Source organism: Jaculus jaculus, chromosome X (genome assembly GCF_020740685.1).
Source record: "Jaculus jaculus isolate mJacJac1 chromosome X, mJacJac1.mat.Y.cur, whole genome shotgun sequence".
In the NCBI taxonomy this organism is placed as follows: Eukaryota; Metazoa; Chordata; class Mammalia; order Rodentia; family Dipodidae; genus Jaculus; species Jaculus jaculus.
Window position 1 is genome coordinate 9,587,860 of NC_059125.1, and position 25,694 is coordinate 9,613,553.

A 25,694-nucleotide genomic window follows, 5' to 3' on the forward strand; every position below is an offset into this window, starting at 1 on the left:
ATTTCTATTCTATACATTGGGCAGCCAGCTGAAAAGCTGAGGTTTACCTTTTCAGTTTTCTTACTTGCCACCAGTCAGGGCAGTCTTCCCTTGGAATATATCGGATGTTGATGTTTGGTTGGGAAGTGTAGCTTTTCTTCGAGTCACTGTCATATTGGGATAGAGTAGGACTTGAAGATGGTGCATCCATTTTGAGAACAGGAACTGCCCGAGGAATCTTCAGCTTTGGAGGACAAGAGATTTTAATACATCACATGAGGAACAGGTTCACAAAATGAGAATAAACAGTCAAAGTATGTCAGTTCTTACACATGAAGGAAGAAAAGAAGGAAGAAAGGGGATTAGCAGGCAACATTCAGTATTGAGTAGGATATAGACAACTGTAACTCATATGCTTACTGATTGCAACAAGTGGTTGATCCACATTCGAAACTCGTTTTTAGAACATACCAAAGCTGGAAGTACATTACCCCAGGATTCAGAAATGATATGCATATGTACATTGCAGTGAACCCCAATGATGTGTAAAGCAACATTTTTTATTAGTTATGTACATACTCAGTATGTAAACAGCCATGTTGGTACCATCGTTAGCCTCCTCCCTGTCCTGCCCCTTCTGAAGGGGCCCTCCTCATTGGGGATTATAGATCATGCATCTTAAAGTAGAGTAATTTGAATTATATACAAATTGGAAACTACCAAAATGTTTATCAGGAAGATAAATTGGTACTGGCAGAGAAATGGCCTCCCAAAGATGTTCATGTCCTAATTCCCAAACCTGTGAATAAAAGTGACCTTGTAGATTGTGATTACATTAAGGAATTTGAGAATGAGGGATTATTCTTGGGTGCAGAAATTGGTCTGTTGTATGAAAAAGCTGTTTATAGAAGAAAGGCAATGTGGTACTGGATGAGGGAGAAGATGTGAGCATGGATGCAGAGGGCACAATAGCTGCTACCCTTCTGAAGCTGAGGATGGAAGAGGGCACTAGGACCCTAGGAACACAGATGGCCTTCAGAACCTCAAAAGAAAAAGAAACATATTTTACCCTAAAACATCTAGAAGAAACAGCTGTATGAACCATTTCAGAATTCTGACCTTCAGAACTTTAAGACAAATTGTACTGCTTTAAGTCATTAAATTTGTGGTGGTTTGTTAGAGCAGCAATAAGAGAATAATGCTGGAAAATATTCATACAATGAAATTCTATATGGGAAATATATACTATAGCCACATATTGTGAACTGTGACTCTTGTAAACTGAACAAAAACAGAAAAATAACTATGTACTAGGCATAGGTCAAATCCAGGGAAACAATATAAAATGTTGTCTCATTAGTAATTCTTCTTTATCAGGAGAAAGAGGCCTTTCTATTGTGTGGCTTTGAAGGAATGGAAGAGGAAAAGAATCATATTATTTTATGCTTGTGTCCCATGGAGTTCCATTCCATCACCAGGATATTATCAAGTCAGCCTTGCTCATGTTTGCTGTAGGGAAAGCAGACAGCTGATAATCACTGCTGTTAAGTCTCTCTCTCTCTCTCTCTCTCTCTCTCTCTCTCTCTCTCTCTCTCTTGTATTTTTCAAAGCAGGGTTCATAGCTCCATGCTGGCGTTGAATTCACAGTGACCATCCTATCTCTGCCTCCCATGTTCTGGGATTAAAGATATTGCCCACCCACCAGACAGGACATCTTAAGAACTTATCTCACAATCACTCATCTTTGTTGGTGGCTACTTATGGGCTAGCTGGTTAGGAAAAGACAGTGTAGTTATTACAAAAATAAGATGACATCATGGTTTTGCTTGAACGAAGTATTGGATGCCACCTGTAGATATTAGCGATAACTCATAGTTTTTGTCTCTGCTAAGAAGACTGTATAAAGTCCATATTTCTCAGGTTTGAATCTGGCAACTGTTGATTTATTTACTATATCCTGACCATGAAAAATATCTTCAAAATATTAATTTATCAACACACCACAGATACTTGCATGCCCATGCTTATTGTGCAGTATTCAAAATAGAAATGGAACCAGCCTAGTTGTCCATCAATAGCTGAATGGAAATGGATAAAGGAAATGTGGTACATACATCCACAATGGAATTTTATTCATCTAGAAAGAAAAATGAAATCATGACTTTTCCAAGAAAATGGATGGAACTGGAAATCATTAAGTTAAACAAAGTAAGCTAGAATCAGAAAGACAGATAGATATATTTTCCCTCATATAAATAACCTAAGTTTAATATATATATATTACATATATATAAATAAATATAAAATGAAATATACATAAAAGAACATATATTACATAATATATATTAAACCTATGTGTGTGTATAAGGTTATAAAATGATAAAGAGGATCATTAAAGAAGAAGAGATAATAATGGATGGGAAAAGAAAAGATAATGGAATACATGTTACACAAAAGCAGAAAAGGGAATTATTTAGAAGAAGGACAGAAACTAGAGGGAGAAGGCAGTGTGGGAGGGAGAGGAATTAAAACAAAGTATAACGACACATATGTACAAAAATACCATACTGAAACCCATGTCTCTGTATATTGACTTACAAATAATAAAAAGAAAAGAAACTATGTTGACTTACTATCCTATCTGGGAAAGTGGGAGCTCTGTGCTTCTCATCACTGATTGCAATGTGTAAATCAGAATCTAAAACGTAAACAGAAGTTACAAAAAAACAAAAGAAAAACAGCCGATGCTAGGAATTAAATTTTTTTTTAAAAAAATGCAGCTTGCATACTCCAGATTAGCTGGGATGATTCTGCAGCATTTTTGTATAATGCTCAACTTAAGCCCCACTCTTCTACTACCAATTATTGATATATTCCAAAGACTGCATAGAAGATTCCAGTCCCTCTAAGTCCTGTAAACTATTAATTTACACTCAATTTTCATCTTGAATTTCATCTATAGATATCTAATCTCTTTGGGTAGTACATATCACTGTAGGGGTCAGTAGCCATGGCTGTTCCATTTTTGCCTCATATAACATATTTTAAATAATGTAAGGGTCAATAAATAGATGCTTGCTATATAAACAAACCTAATACATGCTTTCTTTATTCTTATACTAATAATTGATTTCTCTTTCCATGTCCATATTAAAATAGATGTTCAAACTGCACGGAACTACTATATGGCTTATCAGTGTAGTGTTCATATGGGTTTATTGCCCAAATTGGAACACTGTGTGTGTGTGCGTGTTCTAGTACATATAATGATATCATGTAGCTGGTATCATTTAGTTTTTTAAGTCATTGTAATTCAGGATATTTTTGTTCAGGCTGATAAAATTGTTATCAAAATAAGTTCTACTTTTCAAAATATTTTATCAATAGCAACATATTGTTAAGCAATTATAACTTTTAAATTATATATGACCCTCATTTTCCTAGGAATAATGACTGTCAGTAAGATCTGAAAGCAAATCATTTTCTATCATCTTTGATGTTATTAAGAAGTTAACATTTGTACAGAATGGCAAATCACTTTAACTAAATGTTTTAATGATAGTGACTATCATTTGGCATATATTGTGATTAATTTGCTACTTAAAATTTTATCTTTTGCTGTCTATTTTAAAAGTATTTTTTTAAAGAAAGAGTTGTGTTTTGTTTGTTTTCTTGAAATAAGGTGTTAGTAGGAAGGTCACTCTTGAACTTTTTGGGTAGCCCAGACCAACCTCAAACTCATAATCCTTCTACCGCAGCCTCCTGAGTGCTGGAATTATAGGTGTGCACCAACATGCATGTACTTCTGATTTTCTTTTCTTTCTTTCTTTCTTTTTTTTTTTTGGTTTTTCGAGGTAGGGTCTCACTCTGGCTCAGGCTGACCTGGAATTCACTATGTAGTCTCAGAGTGGCCTCGAACACACGGCGATCCTCCTACCTCTGCCTCCCGAGTGCTGGGATTAAAGGCGTGCGCCACCACACCCGGCCTGATTTTCTTATCAAATGGAAAACTAGTTGTTTGATCCATGGTATCATGATCACTACATTCTAGTTCTATGGAGTTGATCTATAACTAGGAATAATAATGGAGGAAGTAATAGGCCAGTACTTGATCCATTATTTCAATTGTTAAAATATTTTTCATGAAATGAAAGAAAGGCATATATAATCATATTGTTTTAGTGAACATGAATAGATTTCATTTTCAACATAGCATCCACCATACTGGATTTCCATAATACCAGTGAATTGGGGACATTTTCTTTCCTGAAAAGCTCATCAGACATTGGACATGTTTGACCTGACAGAGTCCCATCTGCCCAGGGTCCAGTCAAACAAGGGTTACACTTTACATGCTTCCCAAAGGGTACATCCTGGGGCTGCTTTGCAACTCTGCTGACAGCACAGGAACTTCCCATCCACGAAGAATCCACTGTGGTACTTGATCAGTAGGTGGGGGTTTCCCCTTATCTCTGAGGAACATGAAGGAAGAAAACAAGATGTGAGCCCCAAAGATGAAACAGTAATTATAATGTCCATAGAATAATGAAAACCAACCCCATTTTAAGAGCATCCAGGGTAAGAGCCAATTGTGTCCAAAAGATGTATCTTTCACTCAGAAGTGAATAAACCAAAGAGAAAAACGGAAACATTTAACAACTCAAAATATTATTGTCACATTAAAATTAGTAAAACATATACATACTGTTCAGCTTGCTAAAAGGATTTTAGAAATGCATGCAAAAAGAGTGTGAAGATGTTGTAGCACATGCTGCTGCTCTTGTGGGGCTGAAGTAAGTTGGATGCCATCTTAGTAAAAAGAAGTTTCTAAGGGCGTACACCTCCTACTAATTTTTATTTTGAAAATGTTCAAACGTACAGAAAAGTTGTATGAAGCTACAATAAACTTCCCTATACCTGTTACTTTAAAAAAGTAGCCATCAATTATTAATTCTAACATTATACTCTTCTCTTTCTCTCTATAGTATATATCTAATTGTTTAAAGTTTTTTTATTCATTTGAGAAAAAGAGAGAGAAAGAGACAGAAAGAGAGGGAGAGAGAATGGGCATGCCAGGGCCTTCAGCCATTGCAGGAGAACTCCAGACAAGTATGCCCTCTTGTGCACATGTATGACATTGCTCACTGGCATCACTGTACATCTGGCTTATGTGGGACCTGGAGATTCGAACATGCATTCTTACGCTTCACAGGCAAACACCTTAATTGGTAACCCATCTCTCTAGCCCTCATTGTTTAAAAGTTTTTCACTCTTATTTGCCCAATAATTTGAGAGTGAATAGCAGATATTAAATAATGTCACCTATCTTACTGTGCAACTTCTATTAACAAGGGTATTCTCTTAACTAACTATAATGTAATTGTCAAATTCAGGAAATTGAATACTGATGTAATATTATTAATTAATATAATTTTCATATTCAAATTTTACCAGCAGTTCCAATATACTCTTTTAAATTAGTTATTTTTCTTATCAAAATCCAACCCAGAATTATATGTGGCATTTAGTTACTTAGTTGCTCTTGATCTGGAATAGTTTTTCATCTTTTCTCTGTTTTTCATGGCATTGACATTTTTCTACTAAGAAATGAATAGTTTTGGAGGGTACTCATTTTTCTGAAACAGGGTCTCATGTAGCCTAGGCTGGCTTTGAATTTTCTGTGTTGTCAAGGCTGGCCTCTAACTTCTGATACGACTGCTCCACCTCCCAAGTTCTGAGAATACAGGCATGCACCACCACATCAGGCTTGGAAGGGCTACTTTTCTAGGAATATGTGTGTAATAGGAAGGAACTCTGCTGGAGCTAGTTCAATGGTAGAGCACTTTTCAAACATGCACCAGGCCTTCCATTACATATCTAACATTGGGGTTAAAAAAATGTGGATTGAGCAATGTTTAACCTAAAGAAATTGAAGTCGAATCTTGCAATACCACATTGTATCTACAACAAATTAGACTATTTTACAATACACCAAAAAGCCTACAAGGTCTTAGTAGAGGATAGTTTAAGCAGCACTTCTAGGTGGGGTGGGAAGGTTGTTAGGTGTGATTTCAAATCTTTTAGAAGATTCCTGATTTTGATCACAGGACAGTCCTATTCTTTCTTTACAACTGGACTCAATGAATGATAAGAAATACTTTTTTGAGTCATTGGGAGAATAGAAGACACAGTATGCAGGTCTTTGGCCTCAAATAGGTATTCAATGAACATCTGTAGTAAGGCTGTATAGTAAGGACATTCCTTCAATATAACTCAGTTCAGTTTAGCTGAGAAAGTTGACACAAAAACTTTACTAGTGAGTGTTAAATGGAAATTATTACAGAACTCACAAAAGCAAATGGAATCCAGATTACTAAATACAAGTTTTTACCCTTAGTTCCAAATGACCACTGATAACCCTTGGACACAATACTTGCCTTTTTGATGTATAACTCAGAGTAGCTGCATGTCAAAATTTGTAATATTTCAAACTATAAAGATTTAGTTTCCTGGATAACAAATTCTTTTATTACCCAAGTCCCAAAGTCCACATTTCAACATTCCCACTACCTAATAATGGCACGAAGAACTCATGCATTAATGCACAGGTGATTTTCTATTTACATATTTTCCCTCACATGTATCATTTCATTTAGTCTACTCAATGACCCTGAAGGTTGGTTTTATTTGCTATCATGGCTCTCACAGAGTCAGATAAACTGAGGGACAGTAATTCATAAACCTACCTGAGATTAAGTCCTAGGAGTTTTCTAAACATCCTGATGCACACAGACAAACTTCTGTGTAGACACTCTCAGTTTTCATATTTAGAAGGAAGAACAGATGAAACTATTCCTGGATAACTGAAATCTGAATTGTGGTAGGTTACACTTTTCTTTTGTGTGCATGCATATATAGTGTGTATTGTATGGTGTATGTGTGTATGTGTACAGATGTACATGTCCCATGCAGAGCCAGAGGAGAATGTCAAATGTCTTCTTTTTGCTTGAGTGTTTCTTTAAAATTTTTTGTTTATTTTTATTTATTTATTTGAGAGCGACAGAGAGACAGAGAGTCAGATAGAGAGAGAGAGAGAATGGGAATGCCAGGGCCTCCGGCCACTGCAAAGGAACTCCAGACACATGTGTCCCCTTGTGCATCTGGATCACGTGGGTCCTGGGGAATTGAGCCTCGAACTGGGGTCCTCAGGCTTCACAGGAAAATCATCTCTCCAGCCCTGCTTGAGTGTTTTTGTGAGATGGAGCTACCAGTTTTTTTCAGTCAGACCTGCTAATCAGTGAGACCCAGCAATTCTCCAGTGTTTGCTCCCCATGGGACTTGAGTTACATGTGCACTCCTGTTTATACAAGTGCTGAGTGATCTAACTCGGGGTGAACAGACCCTCTCAGGTCCTAATGCTTGAGTGCCAAGCACTCTCATCTGCTGAGCCATCTCCTCAGCCCTTAGATGAACCTCTTTAAGTCACATTGAATTAGTCCAAACCTTATAAGTTACTATCTGGAAAGTGCTTTGCTTCCAATGTCTGCCTCAGTTAATTCTTGCTTCAAATAATAGACTCAAAAATGAAGGGCTGGAGAGTTGTTTGAGTGGTTAAGGTGCTTGCCTGCAAAGCCTAAGGATCCAGGTTTGGTTCCCTAGTACCCATGTAAAGCCAGATGCATGTGCATGTGGCTTCCCTGTGTATGGGGAGTTTATAGTTTTATGAGGGTCCAAGAAATGTGTTTTGCTTTCCTCTTGGCTATTCTTTTCCATTCTATGTGCCCCACATGTTCTACCTAGCCTCCCTCCACAGGAACATACAATGCATGTAGCTCCAGAAGAGTGCACAAATGGCGACACAAAGCACAAATAAGAACTGCCCACAAGAGGTGTCTTCATAGCACTTGATTCCTAGAAAGCTCCAGCAACTATGAATGAATTGGGAACAAAATTTTAGAGTATCCTCTGGAAGTGCCACTATAACCACAGTGACTCATGCTTTCTGTAAAAAAAAAAAAAAAAAAAAAAATTATATATATATATATATATATATATATATATATATATATATATATATATATATATATATACTTTCTCCATTTCACAGGTGAGGAACCTGAGATGCCGGTGGGTTAGAGAGTTATAGGATGAAACAGCAGGAGCTAGAGAGATTGTCCAGTGGTTAAAGATACTTGCTTGCAATGCCTGACAGGCCAGGTTCAATTTCCCAGTACCCACGTAAAGCCAGATTCACAATGTGGCACATGTGTCTGGAATTTGTTTATAGGTCAAGATGCTCTGTTGTGCCCATTCTCTCTCTTTTATTCTCTCTCTCCTTCTCTCTTTCTCTTTCAGCTCACAAATAAATGGTAAATAAATTTTAAAAAATAGATGACACGCAGAGCAGGACTTGGCTACAGGTTTGCCAGGCTCTCACAGGGATGCTTTTCTCACTTCCTAGAGACGGTGATGTGCACAGAGAGAAGCTTTTCTCCTCAGATGGATCCTTGACTATCCCACCAAATTGATTGCTAAACATTGTCATGCAGGGGAAAAATTAAGCCCTATTTATGAAAAGTGATGGATTTTCCTCAGTGGAGAGTGTGTGTAATTTGAAGTGCACTAAGAAAGAGCCATAATCTAAAGCTTAAAGTAAAAATATAATCTTTCCCTATTTAGTAACTTAAAATATGAAATTTCACAAAGAGAGCCATTGATTTGAGTTAAATACTATTCTTCTACTATCACTCACCTTTAAGATAAAACCATCACAGAGGAAGACATCACTGTGCCAAATCAAGCAATTCTCTCCCTTATACTAAAGGTTGTTATAAGGACAGCCTAAAAATCTCTGTAACAGGGCTGGAGAGATGGCTTAGCAGTTAAGGTGCTTGCCTGCGAAGCCTAAGAATGCATGTTGGAATCTCCAGGTCCCATGTAGCCAGATGCACATAGTGATGTAAGCATGCAAGGGAGAGCATGCATTTGGAGTTTGTTCACAGCAGCGGAAAGGCCCTGGTGAGCACACTGTTTCTCGCTTTCTCTTTCTCTCTCTCCCTCTTTCTCTCACTCCCCAAAATAAAATTAAAAAAACAAATCTCCTAATCAAAGCTTCATTATACTCTTAATAATGTGATAAAATGATACTTCAGTGAATTCTCTCCTAAAAAGCAATAGCATCAATATCGTCATGAAAAATGCATCAGGTAAGTTTCAATAGAGGAACATTTAAAAAATTCATTAAATCTCCAGTTCTATCTAATGGTTCAAATACACTGGATAAACAGTTGGGTTTCAGGTAAATGTTTTGCAACTCCCATTAAAGAGGTCTGTGACATTGATTATGTTTCCTTTTAGACTCTCTTGTCTGAAAAATGAAGGGAAATGTTACTTCTTTTCATAGAGTTCATGAGGATTCTCTAAGAAAATGTTTTAACAAGTACTTGATAGAGCAGTTGGCAAGTGGTAAGTGCAGAGTAAGTGTTAGCTAAAATACTTGTGAAAATGGAAAGCATGGTAGCAACAGGACAGAACTCAGCCGTATGCTAGAGGCAAACATAGTAGGTGGAGAGCAAGTGGCCTGGCTTTCCCAGAGCTACACAAAAGACACAATAGCCAGCTCTGTGCTGAGCAGGAAGTGGAACCTGATCTGCAGGCTTCCTGCCTGTCACACTGAGGATGAAAAGTGAGCATGGGTACAGTGCATGTCCTGAGTATGGTAGGAAAATCAGGCGATTGTCTTGACCTGGGGTTCTTTCACTGCTGTATCTTTCCTCCATCAAGCCTCAAATGAATTCAATGCATGACTACCTTCCCTGACTCTGAGTTACCTTTTTGTAATGCTTTCAACCACTGACTGCGGCTCTCTTCATTTGATGCATAGACGTAGAGAAGTCCATCTTTATAGACGATCTGGAGAGGAAAAAAAAGAAAATACATATTAATACTATTGTATCAGTTCAGTCTGGTGCACCTGCAAATTTCCTGTTACCCAAAACATACCTTTAATTTTCTCATATAATTTTCCTCATGTAATATATACTAGCTTTAGGATTACAGAAAATGATTTTGCTGTGTTTTGAGTTCTTTATACCTCAAATTGTTCTCAGACACTTTAACCCTTGGAAAAATGATAGCAGCGAGACAACACGTGACAGTGGTGAGCACTAAAATCTCATTACAGATGCTCTAGACCAGGAAGAAGGATAATGTTAGACATTCCATGTTTCTCACTGGTGTTCTCCTGCATTTACCTATACCATTGCAATCCCTTTTATAAACAATCCAAATAACTTTAACTCCTCTATTTTAAAAACATTTATTATTGTTTATTTATTTATTTCACAGAGAAAGAAGGAGGAGAGAGAGAGAAAGAGAGAGAGGAAGAGAGAGAGAAAGGTCATGCCAGGACCTCTTGCCACAGCAAACAAATTCCAGACATGCCACCTTGTGCATCTGGCTTACATGGGTCCTAGAGAATCAAACCTGACAAGAGCCTTAACCAGTAAGCAATCTCTCCAGTCCTACTCTCTTTAATACCCTTCACTTTGTTATGCCATTTTGTCAGTGTTTCTGCATTCTGATCATTTTATGGTGCATATGTCTATTGAGTATCTCTTAACGTTGTGTCACTTTGATATGTCAGTCTGTTGCATCACGTGGCACCCATGGAGTTCCCAAAATATGGCTTTCACTATCTCTTGTGACACTTACTTAAATCAATAAAGTTGCTAGATTCATCCTGGCTTCTTTAATATTTTAATTCTATTCTAATCCTATGGAATATATAAGCATGAGGTTATTTTTGTACAAATGAGGAAGATTCAGAGATGAGTTGAATATATGTTCATGGTTATGCAAATGTAAGAGGCAAGGCTAGGAGTTCTATAATGATGGAAAACCTGTGTGCCTTTGAGTAGCCTCCTCTGTGATATGATTGTAACTTCCTTTATGGGAACCCTTTTTCTTTGCTCCCTCCAATAGGGTAATAATAGTGGGAAGTCTGGACTGTGGGTCACCTGAATTATTATATTTCACTTTTGGCCACAGGTACCTAGCACCACTGCTGGCCACCTGAATGACAACCCATGTGTCTTTAGGCCAGAAAGGTAAATATTCATGCTATAATAAAAGGAAGACATGGCCTAGCTCAAGTCACTTTCCAAAAGCACTGCAAGCATATTCTCCTTAGCATGACATGACCTAAATTTTTCAGGCTAAAATTAAAGTTCCTTAGCATAATGTAATGTGCAGAATGCTTCATGGTCCAGCTCTGCCTGTTTCTCTTGGCTCATCTCTTTTAGTCTCTCATGGGTCCAACTTTGTGCAGAGACTGTTATTTTAGTCATTACTGACTTGAGACTTGCTGTTTCTTTTATTTTGCTGCCTCTCCCATCATTTTGTTAAACTTCATTTCTTCTTTCAAACCCGTATTACCCCCAATTGAGCATTTCCTTGGTATCTTGGAATGAGGAGCTAGGCAGATTGATGGGAAGAATTTCTACAAATGGCCCGGCTACTCCAGATGTTATCATCATCTCATTGGGTTGATTTTAAATACCATTATTTGTATAGATACTCTGAGTTAATAATAGAAAATATTAAAGAAAGAATCACCCACCCACTAAGTTGTTTCTCCTTTTACCTGAAATGGGTACTGTCTCTCCACAGGTGTCTGCTCCTCAAGATTGACTTTCTCCACACATCTGATTTTCTTAATCTCAATTGACCCTTTTTTGCTGCCTCTTTTCTGAATTAAAAACAAAACAAAACATATGATATCTCATATCATGCCCCATTGTGAACAGGGGAAAAGGTAAAACTAAGGTTATGATTGGGAGGGAGAGTAGGGGATAGAATGGCCAATGAAAAATCATTTTCCATTACTATGTAGTCATCAAAGTCCAAAGAGAATCAAAGATACTTCTCAAGTAAGTATGCAATATGTATGCACCTCCAGAAGCAAGTGTTTATGGGGTAGTTAACAATGTTACTTGAAAGTTGTGTAATGTGTTTGAAATCAACTGCCATTTGATTAAGAGACAAATCAAAGTTTAACTTCACAAATCATTTTCACTTTCTTTCAATTTTTTTGTTTTGTTTTTTTCAAGGTAGGGTCTCACTCGAGGCCAGGCTGACCTGGAATTCACTACGTAGTCTCAGTATGGCCTCAAACTCACAGCCATCTTCCTACTTGGGTCTCCTGAGTGCTGGGATTAAAAGTGTGCACCACCATGCCTGACCTTGTTTCAGTTTTGTACCAGTATTTCTACTATGGTAAAGTGCTCAAATGTATACAAATATTCTTAATTCCAATGTTGTTTGAAGGGAATGTTTCTGATCTTCAGCCCTGTCATTAACACTCAAGATTGGATAACTCTACTGTGAAGTAGGATATTAGCATCCTAGGTCTCTATGTACTGAATGCTAGTAGCACTTATTCCTCCCCCCCCCAGACACAAACACACTAGTTGTGCAAATCAAAAATATCCCTGCTCCTTGTCCAATATGTCTGAGAAACCAAAATGTCTTTAGTTGAGAACCATCATTCTAAATACATTATTTGTCTTAATAAAGTGAATGGATATTTTTCAAAGCCTTTACCTTGAATTTATCAGGCTTTGGTTAAGGAAGGGCAATGTGATAAGTGGATGTGACTTGATCTTTACTGTATAAGCTAAGAAACCTGATATTATTTCATTATGACCCAGCACTTTGTAAAGAATTAGAAAAAATAGCCGGTCGTGGTGGTGCACGCCTTTAATCCTAGCACTCGGGAGGCAGAGGTAGGAGGATTGCCGTGAGTTCGAGGCCACCCTGAGACAACAGAGTGGATTCCAGGTCAGCCTGGACTAGTGTGAGACCCTACCTCAAAAAAACGAAATATAAATAAATTTAAAAAAAACACAAAAAGAATTAGCAAAAATAATAAATGAAAAACAATGAAGTAGTGTCCTACCATTTTGTCATATTCATAGTAAGAAAGGTTTGTTTTGGTCAAAACAAAAAGCCGCTCTTTGTAGTTAATTGGTGACATTTTCTTCTTTTGCTGTGACTTTTTGAGGAGAAGTTCTTCTAGAATTGATTTTGTATCCATATTGTCGTCCTAAACGAAATGAAATAATTAAAATGACTATGGCGTCTAACTAGGTTCTGTTTTATCCTTCCTATTTGTAACTCAACTATTTCGTATTCAGGGATAATATAGATGTCAACTTTCAAAAATAAGACTGAGTTAGGATCATAGAATAAGCCAGACACATGCCTACATTTTTCTTCCACTGCCTTTATATGTGGATTTCAAAACCATTTTATGCAGTCACTGATTCATCTCTCCCTCTGTGGCACATATTCATCATCTTTGCACTCCTCTCTAGACCACCATACTAAAATGCTCCTTCATCTTTAAACATTTTATATGTATTGTAGAATTGTATAGGATATGATAAAACTTTAAAAATTGTAGAGAAGGAAGCTTACCATACATAAAATAACTGATCAACTGAAGTTCCCCCCTAAGACCATGGCCAGTAGTTTGACCAAACTATCAAAATCACCCTGAAATACTGATATTGAAAGTGACAGCCACAACCTCTTGCTCATGACCAGGATTTTGACATAAAGGAAATGAGTATAATTTAAAATATTCCAAAAAATTTAGAATCAATGTGAATGCCCAAAATAGAATAAAAGGAAGAAAATATATGGAAATGCCACAAATTGTTATCAAAAGAAAACTTAAAGAATCACAAACTAGGATTTTTCACATTTTTTAAAAGCCCCATACAGTATAAAACTAAAACAAGGTATTTCTGAGAAAGTAGATGCACTAATTTTCTGATTTTCTGCAGATATTTGCTTTAAGTCTGTCTGATATCAAGTCTGATGAAAAAGGCTTAGCAAGGTTAAGCAGTGAGCCACAGAGGTAAATTTTCTCATGTTCTTTTTTGCTTTGTGAAACAGCATTACAATTTGGTAGTACATACTCAGTAGTTAGGTTCTATCTTTGTTATTATTTGAATTATTTGAAGAGAATTACTTTTACTCACCTTAGACTCACAAGATCCGAAGTCTATGTATGGGGTCCTTAACTTTAATTCTCAAGCTATAGGCAAAAGGTTACGGTTCTGAGAAAGCATCGTTCATATTCCCTCTGACTATGCCAGGAGTCATGCATTAAAAAGAAAATATTTGCATCTTTCTATCACTCTTGACCAGGAAGCATCCACACACACATAGTTCTCTCTAGACAGAGGCCAGTGCCAAGTAAACCGAGCCAATCACTAGAGGGCACTTCCCACTGGCTGATGATGAGCCCAACTATGGCAGGGGAGGGGAAAGCTAGGGCGACTAAGAAACACCCCTTGGGGTTGAATCAACCACCATCAGTCCCAGTAATCTTTCCTCCTGGAAGAGTCCACAGAACTCTAAGACTGAGAATTAAGAAAACCACCTCCTCAAATTGTCATCCAGGGCCATAGCTTGATGCAGGGACAGATGTACTGCAAATCTTACTCATTAAATGTCATAGAATCTTGCTTATTCACTGCCCTGGATACTGTTTTATTGGTCTTGTCTTTTAAAAAATGATTATTGTTTGATGCAAGTAGAAAAATTGTATGAGGCGGGCATGGTGGCACATGCCTTTAATCCCAATACTTGGGAGGCAGAGGTAGGAGGATCTATGTGAGTTGGAGGCTGGCCTGAAAATACATAGTGATTTTCAGGTTAGCCTTGGCTAGAATGACACCCTACCTCAAAAAAATTAAAATAAAATAAAATAAAAGGAGAATGGATTTCCTTTGAACATGGTCACTGGTTTCTTTGCTTGGGGTTGGAGATAGAACAGAGGTAAGGGTGGAGAGGAAGTGGGGGTGTCACACCTACTTTTCACTTCCGTCAACATTTGAAGTTCCACACATATGCCTATCCCAATAATCTTATTTTCTATACCCAGAGTCTGTGGCTAGAAATGAATTTGTTTAAAAATTTATGGAAATTATGACTTTGTAATTTTGTGAGCTATAGACCCCTTTGGGAGAGGCAAGCAGATGTAGCTGCAAGACATTTTGCACTATAGTTTCATACATTTAATTTTTTTATCAATAAAGCAGAAAGACAAAAGAGCAAAATGTTCTGCTAAATTTCCTTTTCAGTTTTGTGTGTGTGTGTGTGTGTGTGTGTGCGCATATGCACATGTGTGTGCATGTTTTTGGAAGCTGATGGACAGCCTTGGGTATATCCACAGGAATGCCATCCACATCTTCTTGAGATGGTGTGTCTCCTTGGACTGGAGATCACAGTTAAGTTAGACTGACTTTTCAGCAAGAACCAGAGATCTTCTTGATTCTGTCTCCCCAGTACTGGGATTACAGGCATGCACTATCATGCTTCAAATATTTATATGGGTACTGGGGACTGAACTCAGGTCCTCATGCTTGTAAGGCAAGCATTTTACTAGCTGAGCCATCTCCCCAGCCAGAAAATTTCTTTTATATTTACAGCTAACCATTTTCCTCAAAGCAGAGTGCTAATTAAACAGATCTAATTACTTGGGTAGAAAGTTTACTTTTCAGAACATTTTCAGATGGTGCATCAATTGATGACATGAAAGACCCTGTTTTTAATAATGTAAACCCAATATTTAAGGGAATATAAAATCTATATCCAGTATTACATAATGATTTCTATTTATAGAACCTTTACACATACAACACTAAAGATGGGTTTAGGGACAATTTTACATGAAATTAATACGAAGAATCACAAAATTGCCTCTATATATTGGAGGGAAGAAGAGGAAGAAGAAAGGAAAATCATTGATCCTTCAAGTACAGGTTTACAAGCCTTGCTGCATCTGAAAAAAAAAATGTAATTTTCCAAATTTCAGCATCATGTTCATTCTGAAATCTTGTTTCTTGTGACATTTTCTTTCATTTAAAAATCATGTATGGGTGGGAGAGCTAGCTAAGTGGTTAAGGCACTTGCCTGAAAGATCAAGGGACCCAGGTTCAATTCCCCAGGACCCATGTAAGCCAGATGCACAAGGTGATGTATGTGTCCAGAGCTCATTTGCAGTGGCTAGAGGCCCTAGAACACCCATTATTTCTCTCTTTCCCTCACTCTCTTTCTCTCTCAAATAAACAAATAAGATAAAATATTTTAAAAAATCATTTATAATGACTGGGGAGATAGCTCAGCAGATAAAGCACTCCCCACTCAAACTAGAGTACCTAAATTCAATCCCCAGATCCCACCTAAGAAGTTGGAAGTTGTAGAGGATTTCTATGGCCTAAGCATTCTGACAATGAAGTCAAGAAGGAACATGGAGAGAGGATAATTTTCCTAAAGCTCCTAGCAAGCAAAGCAAAAAATAATAGCAGAGTGAGACACCTCAACAATGGAGGGTTGGTGAAATGGTTCAGCAGTTAAAGGAACTTGCTTGCAAAGCCTACTGGTTTGTGTTTGATTCCACAGTACCCATGTAAAGCCAGATGCACAAGGTGGCATGTGTTTGGAGGCCCTGGTTTAGCTCTGCATTCTCTCTCTCTCATAAATAAATAAAAAATATTTTAAAGGTGAAGTGGAAAGACACAGGACCGACCTGAAAGTTATCCTCAATGTATGTGCATGTACACACCTACCCTCACACACTCACATGCACACACATACACACAAACAAATAATTAAATTTTTTTAATTTTTGCTTATTTATTTGAGAGAGACAGAGAGGGACAGAAAGAGGCAGATAGAGAGAGGGAGAGAGAATGGGCACGCCAGAGCCTCCAGCCACTGCAAACAAACTCCAGACACATGTGCCCCCTTGTGCCTCTGGCTAACGTGGGTCCTGGGGAGTCAAGCCTCGAACCAGGGTCCTTAGGCTTCACAGGCAAGCGCTTAACCGCTAAGCCATCTCTCCAGCCCCAAACAAATAATTTTTAAAACAGTATAAAACATATGTCTAGTCTATGATACTAAAAATTACAACCAGTCAAAAGAAAAAGACTAACACACCTGTAAATAATATTTCAAATACATAATATTTAATATCACCAACGTGATTGACATCTTGTTTATGTGGGTCTGGAATCTGTTATTCTTATGTGACAAACATCTGTAGCCACATATCTTTCAAGTTCTATGCAGGACAGCCAGGCCTGTTCCTTAAAGGCTCTGCTCCTTAAAGGGAACTGAATGAGATCCTTTAACAATCCTGAAGAGCTGGGCTTTGATGACTCATGCTTTTGTCATCACCAGTTCAGTTTCTTCTCAGACAAGCTCTCTTGGTTCCTATTGGACCTGCATTTTTCTTTCTACTGCTTCTACCTTTTCCATGTACTTCCCCTTGCTCCTGTAAATGACTATATTCTAAACTGAAAGCATTTTTGATACATTTCTCCATATTTTTATGTCTTCTTAATGTCTCTGAACAAAGTTTTAGCCTTTCCCCTAGAGATAAATACATTATATATTAGATTATACTAAAGTACTTGAAAACTTTAATTCCATTATAAGTTGTCTATCTTAAAAACTTTTAAAGTTATCATACAAAGTAGTGGATGTTTCACTGTGACATTTTCATGCATATATCATAATTTGTTGTCCTTTGCTTCTCACTGACTTCCCACAAAATCTCTCCTGCTTTCATATGACATAAACTACATTAACTTTTTGTTTCCCCTCTCTTATTTAGACTTCTTCGGCCTCTCTCTTTGTGTCCTTTCTACTTTAATGTCATATATATATATATTCATGCATTTAAATCCAGATGGCAAATATACAAAACATAGTCTTTTTCTGAGTTTGTCTTATTTCACTTAACATAATAATCTCAGGTTTCATCCATTTTTCTGTAGATGTCAAACTTCTATTCTTCTTTAAAGGTGAATAATGTTCCATTTGTGTATGTCTAAATTTAAGTCATTTCTATGATCTCACTTGTTATAGGAGGTGATATTTAGTGATGATTAACTTTCAGAAATGTAGTGTATCCTTGCTTTAGGACAACAGCTAAAGAGCGCTCAAGTACTACTGTCATCTTAAATGCCTACCAGTGACTAGAAAAGTCTACTCAGCACCCTCTCCTCTCCATATATTGAAAAGATAGTTGGCTGGAAAGGTGAAATAAGAACCTTTCCCAATAAAAGGAGATCTTAAACCTAGTTAACATTAGACAGAAATCTATTTCCATAGAGGAGCTGGTGGGATTTGGCTGGACTCTCATATTACCCTCCACATGGAATAGAAACATCAATTTGCTTACCAAATAGTACAGGCTGCCTATTTCCATAAGCACATAAAACTACACACACACACACACACACACACACACACACACACACAGTAAAGCATAGGAGAGGGAAAAGCAAAACCTGTCAGAAATCAATACAGTATTTTCTACAAGAAAGCCAGCAGCCATCATGGAACTAGTCATATATATAAGAGGTTCATGATGAATTGACATGACTCATAATCACCATGATTATTTCAAGTTTACTAGGAAACAATATCATGAGAGTGAGAAGTTCAAGGTGGGTTCAGTGGTGTGTGCCTTTAATCCCAGCACTTGGGAGGCTGAGGTCGGAGGATTGGTGTGAGTTTGAAGCCAGCCTGAAACTACATAGTGAATTCTCAGTCTGCCTGGGCTGGAGTGCGAGACTCTTGAAAGAAAGAAAGAAAGAGAGAGGGAGAGAGAGAGAGAGAGAGAGAGAGAGAGAGAGAGAGAGAGAGAGAGAGAGAGGGAGAGAGAGGAAGGAAGGAAGGAAGGAAGGAAGGAAGGAAGGAAGGGCCTCCTTGGATCTGCACTTGGATCATTTCCTTCTACAGAGTTTGAGGACTTTAGGTCAGAGACTCTGGCCTGTGCCACCGTGCTTCAGGGATAGGAGGAGGGTGCTCAGGAAGCCGTAACTGATGGAAATTTTCCAGAATGCTTTTTGAAATGTTGCTGCAGTGGGATCAAATGACGACACTTTATAACCCAGGATTTAGACATGATGGGAGCAGGACCTGAGAAGATTAACTACCCAGTGCACTCCACTGGCCCCAGCTGAAACCACAGAGGAATTGGGGGAATGAGAAAGAGTGCTGCTTTCCCAGTGAATCTGATCACCACAAGGGTGATGGAGGTAGACACCAAGGACACTCAACACCTACCAAACCAGAGATCCAGAGGTTCCTAAGAGCCCATCACTGAAGTAGACTGAAAATGAACCCAACGTGGCAAAGGGAATTTTGCAGAAGAGGGGGAGCTAAGATTGTTAGAGCCACAAGTTGGGACATTTTTCACAGAGACATTGCCTCTCCCCCATAACTGACTTCCGCCCCCACAATGCACGACCCATAATTCCCATGACCTGCATCCCCAATGAGTACCTTTCTGGAAAAGGGGAAGGGATGAGGGAAACTATGGTAACAATATGTGTTGCTTACATACTAAGTATGTCCATAGCTAATAAAAATAAATAAAGACAAGAATTAGCAGGGCATGGTGGCGCACACCTTTAATCCCAGCACTTGGGAGGCAGAGGTAAGAGGATCACAGTGAGTTCAAGGCCACCCTGAGACTACATAGTGAATTCCAGGTCAGCCTGGGCTAGAGTGAAACCCTACCTTGAAAAACAAAAAAGAAAAGAAAAGAAAATAATCAGAGTCAGCAAGAGAGATGGCTCAGCGGTTAAGGTGCTTGCCTGCAATGCCTACAAACCCAGATTCAATTCTCCAGTACCAATGTCAACCCAGTTTCACAAAGTGGCACATGCGTCTGGAGTTAGTTTGCAGTGGCTAGAGGCCCTTGCATGCCCATTCTCTCCCTGTCTTTCTATCTGCCTCTTTCTCCTTGTCAAATAAATATATCAAGAATTATTTTTGTGCATCTGGCTTACATGGGTCCTGGGGTAATTGAACGTGGGTCCATTGGCTTTGCAGGCAAGTGCTTTAACCTCTAAGCCATTTCTTCAGCCCTCATATTTTTTAAAGGTTAATTTTGTAGTTCCACTTGGCAAAGTTGACTTTCAACCTCCAGTGTGCCTGACATTGAGTTACTGGTTCCAGAAAAATGATCAACTTTCTGTGGCTGAGAATGACAACAAGCATGTTTGAGATAGGTTTCACAATGGATTAATATGTAAAGTTGCTGTTGTAGTGCAGCCTCAGAATGTTTAAAGGACATTACAAGATTGTCATTTGCAAGTTGTGACATCTTGACCAAGTCCTTTCCCTGCTCTAAGTTTTAGTTTCCTGATCTGTAAATTGAGATAGATTATAGCCCTCTCACTCTATACCACCTAATGTGAAAATACTTAGCACACTGTGGCCATCAAATCACAATTTAAAGAAGAAATATGTGGGAACTAAATTTCAAATACTCAAATTACACAACGGAGTCCATTAATTTTGATGAAAAGCCTGAGGTAGAAGTTTCTGTTTTGTAGATAGTGGTGACTACTGAGGAAATTCAAAATTTGTCAGAGTGCTATGAAAAAGCGACAGCTGAGTACTCATCACTCAATGGGATATCTACATCATCCTCTCCAATGCTCAGGGGTCACTGAAGAACAGAGAGCAGAAAGGATATAAGTCAGAGAATGGGAAGGAGTTCTGTGTAATGCTGTCTTATGGACATTCACGGCCTCACAGTTACTGTCACAAGACCAGCACAATATTAGATTTAACAGCATTGTCATGGATGCTTGAGGAGGGCAAAAAGTCGAAGTAGAAGTGAGGCTATTTGGAAAGAAAAGGTGTTTCAATGGAAGAGGGCAGGGAAGGGGAGATAAGAGATGGTAAAAAGAAACTATTATGATCAAAATACATTATGTTAAAAATAAAATTGCAAAAGAGTGAAAAGCCTGAGGGAGAAAAAGTTCTTTCTTTTAAAAAATCAAGAAAGATATGTATGTGAGGATGTTGAAATTGGGCCTTGAAGGATATAAATGATTTTGCTAATAATAATAATCCTAACGAACATTTAAGGGGAGCTTACCATATACTAGAAACTGTTTAGAAAATCTAACAAATATTAACTGGTTGGTTACAACTACACTTGGTGGCAGGTTTTAGGGTAGTCCATAATACTCCCATCCTATTAGGTATGTATTGACACAGCCATCTTGGGTTAGGGTAGTTTTTGATAATTCCACTCTCTAAGTGATAGGTTGGACAGAAGTCACTCTATATAGCACAATGTAATTTCATTCTCTGCTTATAGCTGAGAAACCAGCAATAGAAAACCAAATTGCCAAGTCACCCTACTAAATGTGTCAGAAGTGGGACTTGAATTCTGTCTATCTAAACCCATGGTCCACATTCTTTTTCTTAAAAAAAAAAAGTTTTTCAGTTTTTTAGAGAGACAGAGATAGAGAATTGGCAGGCCAAGGCCCCAGCCACTGTAATCAAACTTCAGACTCTTGCGCCACCTACTGGGCATGTGCAACCTTGCACTTGCCTCAATGGTCCAACATTCTTGAGATACAGAAAAACATTCTGTGAGTCCTAAGCCTGAAAAGCCTCTAACATGAGATAGGAAAGTACTCATAGGGTGTGAAACTTGGCTGCCACCCTAGGAATGAAGCACTGAGCCCCAGCAACCTGAGTGACTTAGTCAGGTCTTTGAACCAGTGACCTAAGAGATATAGCTTGGGGAGTAAGATTTTGGTGTCCTATCTGGTACACTGTCCACTCCATGGCAGTAAATAGTCTCAGAGAAATCTATCTCTGTGTTCTACCAAACCTACTGCTACCTTACTAAGGCACATGGTTGATGGATGTAGACATAAATTTGAGCCCTGTTAGACCTGTGAAAAGGACCTTTTGAAGGGCCTATCACAAAGATGTGACTTGTAAATAATACTTCATCAGGATCCCTCAAGCCAGTGTTAAATAGCAAAACTGGGTTGTGGATGTATCATGGTGATGAAGACTGCTTGCTTAGCAAACACAAGGCCCTAGTTTCATTCACAGCAACACACACATATGCACACACATGCACAACTCACATCCACATACACAAATATAGCTAAATTCTAACACACATTTTGAAAATTGGTAAGAACATGCAACCTATAAAGTGGGAATAAGTAGGACTGACGATTTAGCTCAGTGGTGGAATGATTGCTTAGCATGCATGATCCCTGGGTTCAATTCATAGTGTCACCAAAAATAGCTAGAATAAATAACATATGTTTAAAGTGGCATCTGGTTTCTTGTTTTTAAACTATTCATTGCAGAGAGAGAGAGAGAGAGAGAGAGAGAGAGAGAGAGAGAGAGAGAAAGAGAGAGACAGACAGACAGAAAGACAGACAGACAGACAGACAGACAGACAAGGATGCAGACAGAATGGGCACAGAAGGGCCTCCAGCCACTGCAAAGGAACTCCAGACGCATGTGCCACCTTGTACATCTGGCTTATGTGGGTCCTGGAGAATTGAACCTGGGTCCTTTGGCTTTGCAGACAAGAGTCTTAACCACTAAACCTTTATCCAGACCTAAATAACATATTTTAAGTGTCACCAAAGGGGAACAGGAGGCGGGAAAGGATGTATATATTATATGGCCTTTGACTAGTTCCCTCAACTAAAATGCAGTCTTCCCTGAAGGGCTCAAGATGGTGCTTTGAAAGCTTTGTCCTTTGGAAGTAAGAGCCAAGGCAGCACTTTCTTATCCTTTACTTGATTTAGTTGTCATTGATTTTTACATGCCATTTAACTAAATACTTTGATTTGTGTCAAGATAGTAAAATGATACATATACTCGAAGAATAGTACTGTAGGAGGGATATTCTTCAAATAAAAACTAGGCAGGGTTTTGAAAGGGAAATGGGAAAACTCTGCAACAAACTTAATATTCACATATTTGCCCAAGGCCAGGCTCTTTTATATTTTTTCTAACCAACTTTAAATATGTTGGTAAGTTGAAATAGGAACAGAAAACTCATCATCAGGTTAAATGATTGAAAAAGGCTTATGATTCTGGCTCAAATGTCCACAGAACCTGACAGATTAAAATTTCACACAATACTATGTGGGACAGAGAATGTTACAGTTGATCTTGGCACGATATGAACAGAAACACCCTAACTCCAATACTCAAATTCTCAGCATTTTGGAATAACATACCTTAACTGATCCAAAATAAGCTTATGAAAACAAAGCATTTGTAGAAGGCCATGTTCTCCTAAAGACAGAAATCCAATGCTATTCCTGTTGGAGCTGAAATTTGCTTTGAGTGTGAGATTTATCTTCAGTGACTTTTAGAGCTTTTTTTGAGCCCTTTCTTCTCTTGAGCAACCTCTTCCCAGGGCATACTCACTGGGTCCCTTTGTTAGGAGAAGGACAGTAATAAATCCACTGCCTAGCATGGTGATTTAGTTTAGCACCCAATTCTGTTGAGAATGTAGGAGTTTGGAGCAGGTGAAAGTGTCAAGTATAGGTGCATCCAAATCTTTGCTTTGTCTCTGTGCAACCTGGCATGTTGCCCAATTCTCCTAGACCTCAGCTTCCCCATTTGTAAAAAGAGTACAAACAATAACCACCTTGAGTGAGTATGAAGAGGCAAGAGAAAATATCAGTACAATGCCCAGAACTCTGGTAGAAACCTATTCCCTGCTCACTCACCAATCCATAGACAAAGTTTAAAAATACACCTAACCAGGCATGGTAGTGCACACCTTTAATCCCAGTTCTTTGGAGACAGAGGTAGGAAGGATTTCCCTGAGTTCAAGGCCACCCTGAGACTACATAGTGAATTCCAGGTCAGCCTGGGCTAGAGTGAGACCCTACTCCCCCCAAAAAAAAGAAAACCCAAAAGCAAGATAAAATAAAAATAGATCACAAAGTTTGAAGACTGAAGACAATGAAATAATTGTCAAAGATAAAATTGTCCTTCTCTTACCCCTGCCTCCAACTCCTGGGCATAGAACACAATGGGAGGCAGGATGACATTAGTATACACTCTCAAGTCAACATGCACCTGGTCTCTAGGTTTATAACAGACTCTGTCCTGGGACTAATTACTTTAAAATCTGATTGAATCAGTCTTTTATTGTCTCTGTGTTTGTCCCACCATGAATACTTGTTTAAATAAATACATGGGCGTCACTCAGAGTATGGTCTACACACTGGCAGCATAGTTTCCACTTGGGAGCTAGTCAGAAAAGTAAACTCTTACGTTCCACCCCAGACTTACAGTATCTAAATCTGCATTGGAGAGTCATGTGCCATGAGTTTAGGAAGCATTGACCTAGATCAAAACATATTTGCACTATTTTGTAAGTCCAGTGAAATTGCTGTGGCTTACAACATTAAGATTGTATAAATATGGGTACAACGGTACAGTTTACCTCCCATATTTCAATTTCCATTTTAAAGTACCCCCAAGTCTCTGGATTTACGGGGATTTCAGGAACCAAGAAACAATTATTTGTAGCTGGAATAACAATGTGAACATATAAAGGAAAGAAGGTACATATAAAAATCGTCTCTCTGTAAGCAGTTATGAATTCAACAGGGAAAGACATGGAAAGGCACAGTGGTGCAGTGTGGAGAAAATCACCAGAAGAAAAAGCACAAAGCTAGATCAAGCTGGCATGATAGACATCCATCCAGACAGCTTTCCTGGGTGACAGTCTGATCAAGGGGAAAACTTTGTGAAATTACAGCAGTTTAAGTCCCTGCCTCTCAAATTATATGCGCCTTACATGTCCCATGGGAAAGCACCTAGCCTTTCCAATTCTTAGTTTCGTACTAACTTGTCTGTGATGGGTTCACCAAAGTTTTAAAACTTCAGGTCCCATAGCATCTGAGTCTAACCCCACTTTTCTGTAGGATGTGTCAATGTAGAGTCACCTGTCACAGAAACGCACCATTTTGGCTTGTTCCATCTCCCAGGGGTCCACAGTGGTGAAGAGGAGCCTCTCCTGCAGGAACCCAGCCTCGCAAATTGCCTCACATTTTCCCAGCAGCTGGATCCGAAATGACTACATCATTCAGTGCCCCCAAAGCATTTATTGTCCTGCAGGGCCTTACACAATCCCACAGGAAACCACGCTCAACACTTAGCCAATACTTGTTGATCTGATTGAAAGCAACAAAAAACGGAGACAAAAGCATTTTTCATAAAGGTTCCACCTCTGATAACCGCAGCTCCTGATTTTCCCAGGAAGCTCTTGGGGACATGTGATAATCCTGCTTTTGTTTATGGCATTCTGGACTGGAAAGAACAAGAATATTTCAGCAAAACCCGACTTCTGATGCTGACTTCTCATACAGGAGCCCGAGTCAGGAAACCATTAGGTAATGCCCAAGTACACAGAGAATAAGCAATGAAAACTTCAACTTACCACTTGGACAAAGGGAGGCCAGTGAACATGAGTGAGAACAATTTATAGGAACCAAAAGGAGGACATGTCTACAGTTCATTCCGTATTCAGAAATTGGGCTGCAACGGTGGGTAGATACAGGACCCACTATGCTGTATCCATTTGAAAGGAGTGAAGAACATTGAAGTCAGCCAGCACACCAAATGCACTTGCTCCTTCTGCAGCAAAACCAGCATGAAGAGACGGTCTATGAATATCTGGCACTGTGGTTCTGGCATGTACACAGTGCCTGGTGGGACCTTCAACACCACATCTGCTGTTACAGTGATATCTGCCATTAGAAGACTGAAGGAATTTAAAGACAGTAGACATCCCTAGATTACAGTAAATGTGTTAATTTATG

General features: G+C 38.5%; 1 protein-coding gene across 1 annotated transcript in view; it reads right to left on the reverse strand.

The window, feature by feature from the left end:
• Positions 1-24,931, reverse strand: part of Bmx (BMX non-receptor tyrosine kinase) — a 60,277-nt gene extending 35,346 nt beyond the window's left edge. Inside the window, exons 1-7 of the mRNA XM_045140692.1 lie at positions 24,836-24,931; positions 12,938-13,084; positions 11,624-11,728; positions 9,810-9,891; positions 4,332-4,451; positions 2,613-2,677; positions 48-223 (exon numbers count right to left, since the gene is read on the reverse strand). Coding sequence (XP_044996627.1) covers positions 48-223; positions 2,613-2,677; positions 4,332-4,451; positions 9,810-9,891; positions 11,624-11,728; positions 12,938-13,084; positions 24,836-24,853 — 713 coding nt within the window. The 5' untranslated portion in view covers positions 24,854-24,931. The remainder of the gene's footprint in view (positions 1-47; positions 224-2,612; positions 2,678-4,331; positions 4,452-9,809; positions 9,892-11,623; positions 11,729-12,937; positions 13,085-24,835) is intronic.
• Between the last annotated feature and the right edge of the window lie 763 nt (positions 24,932-25,694).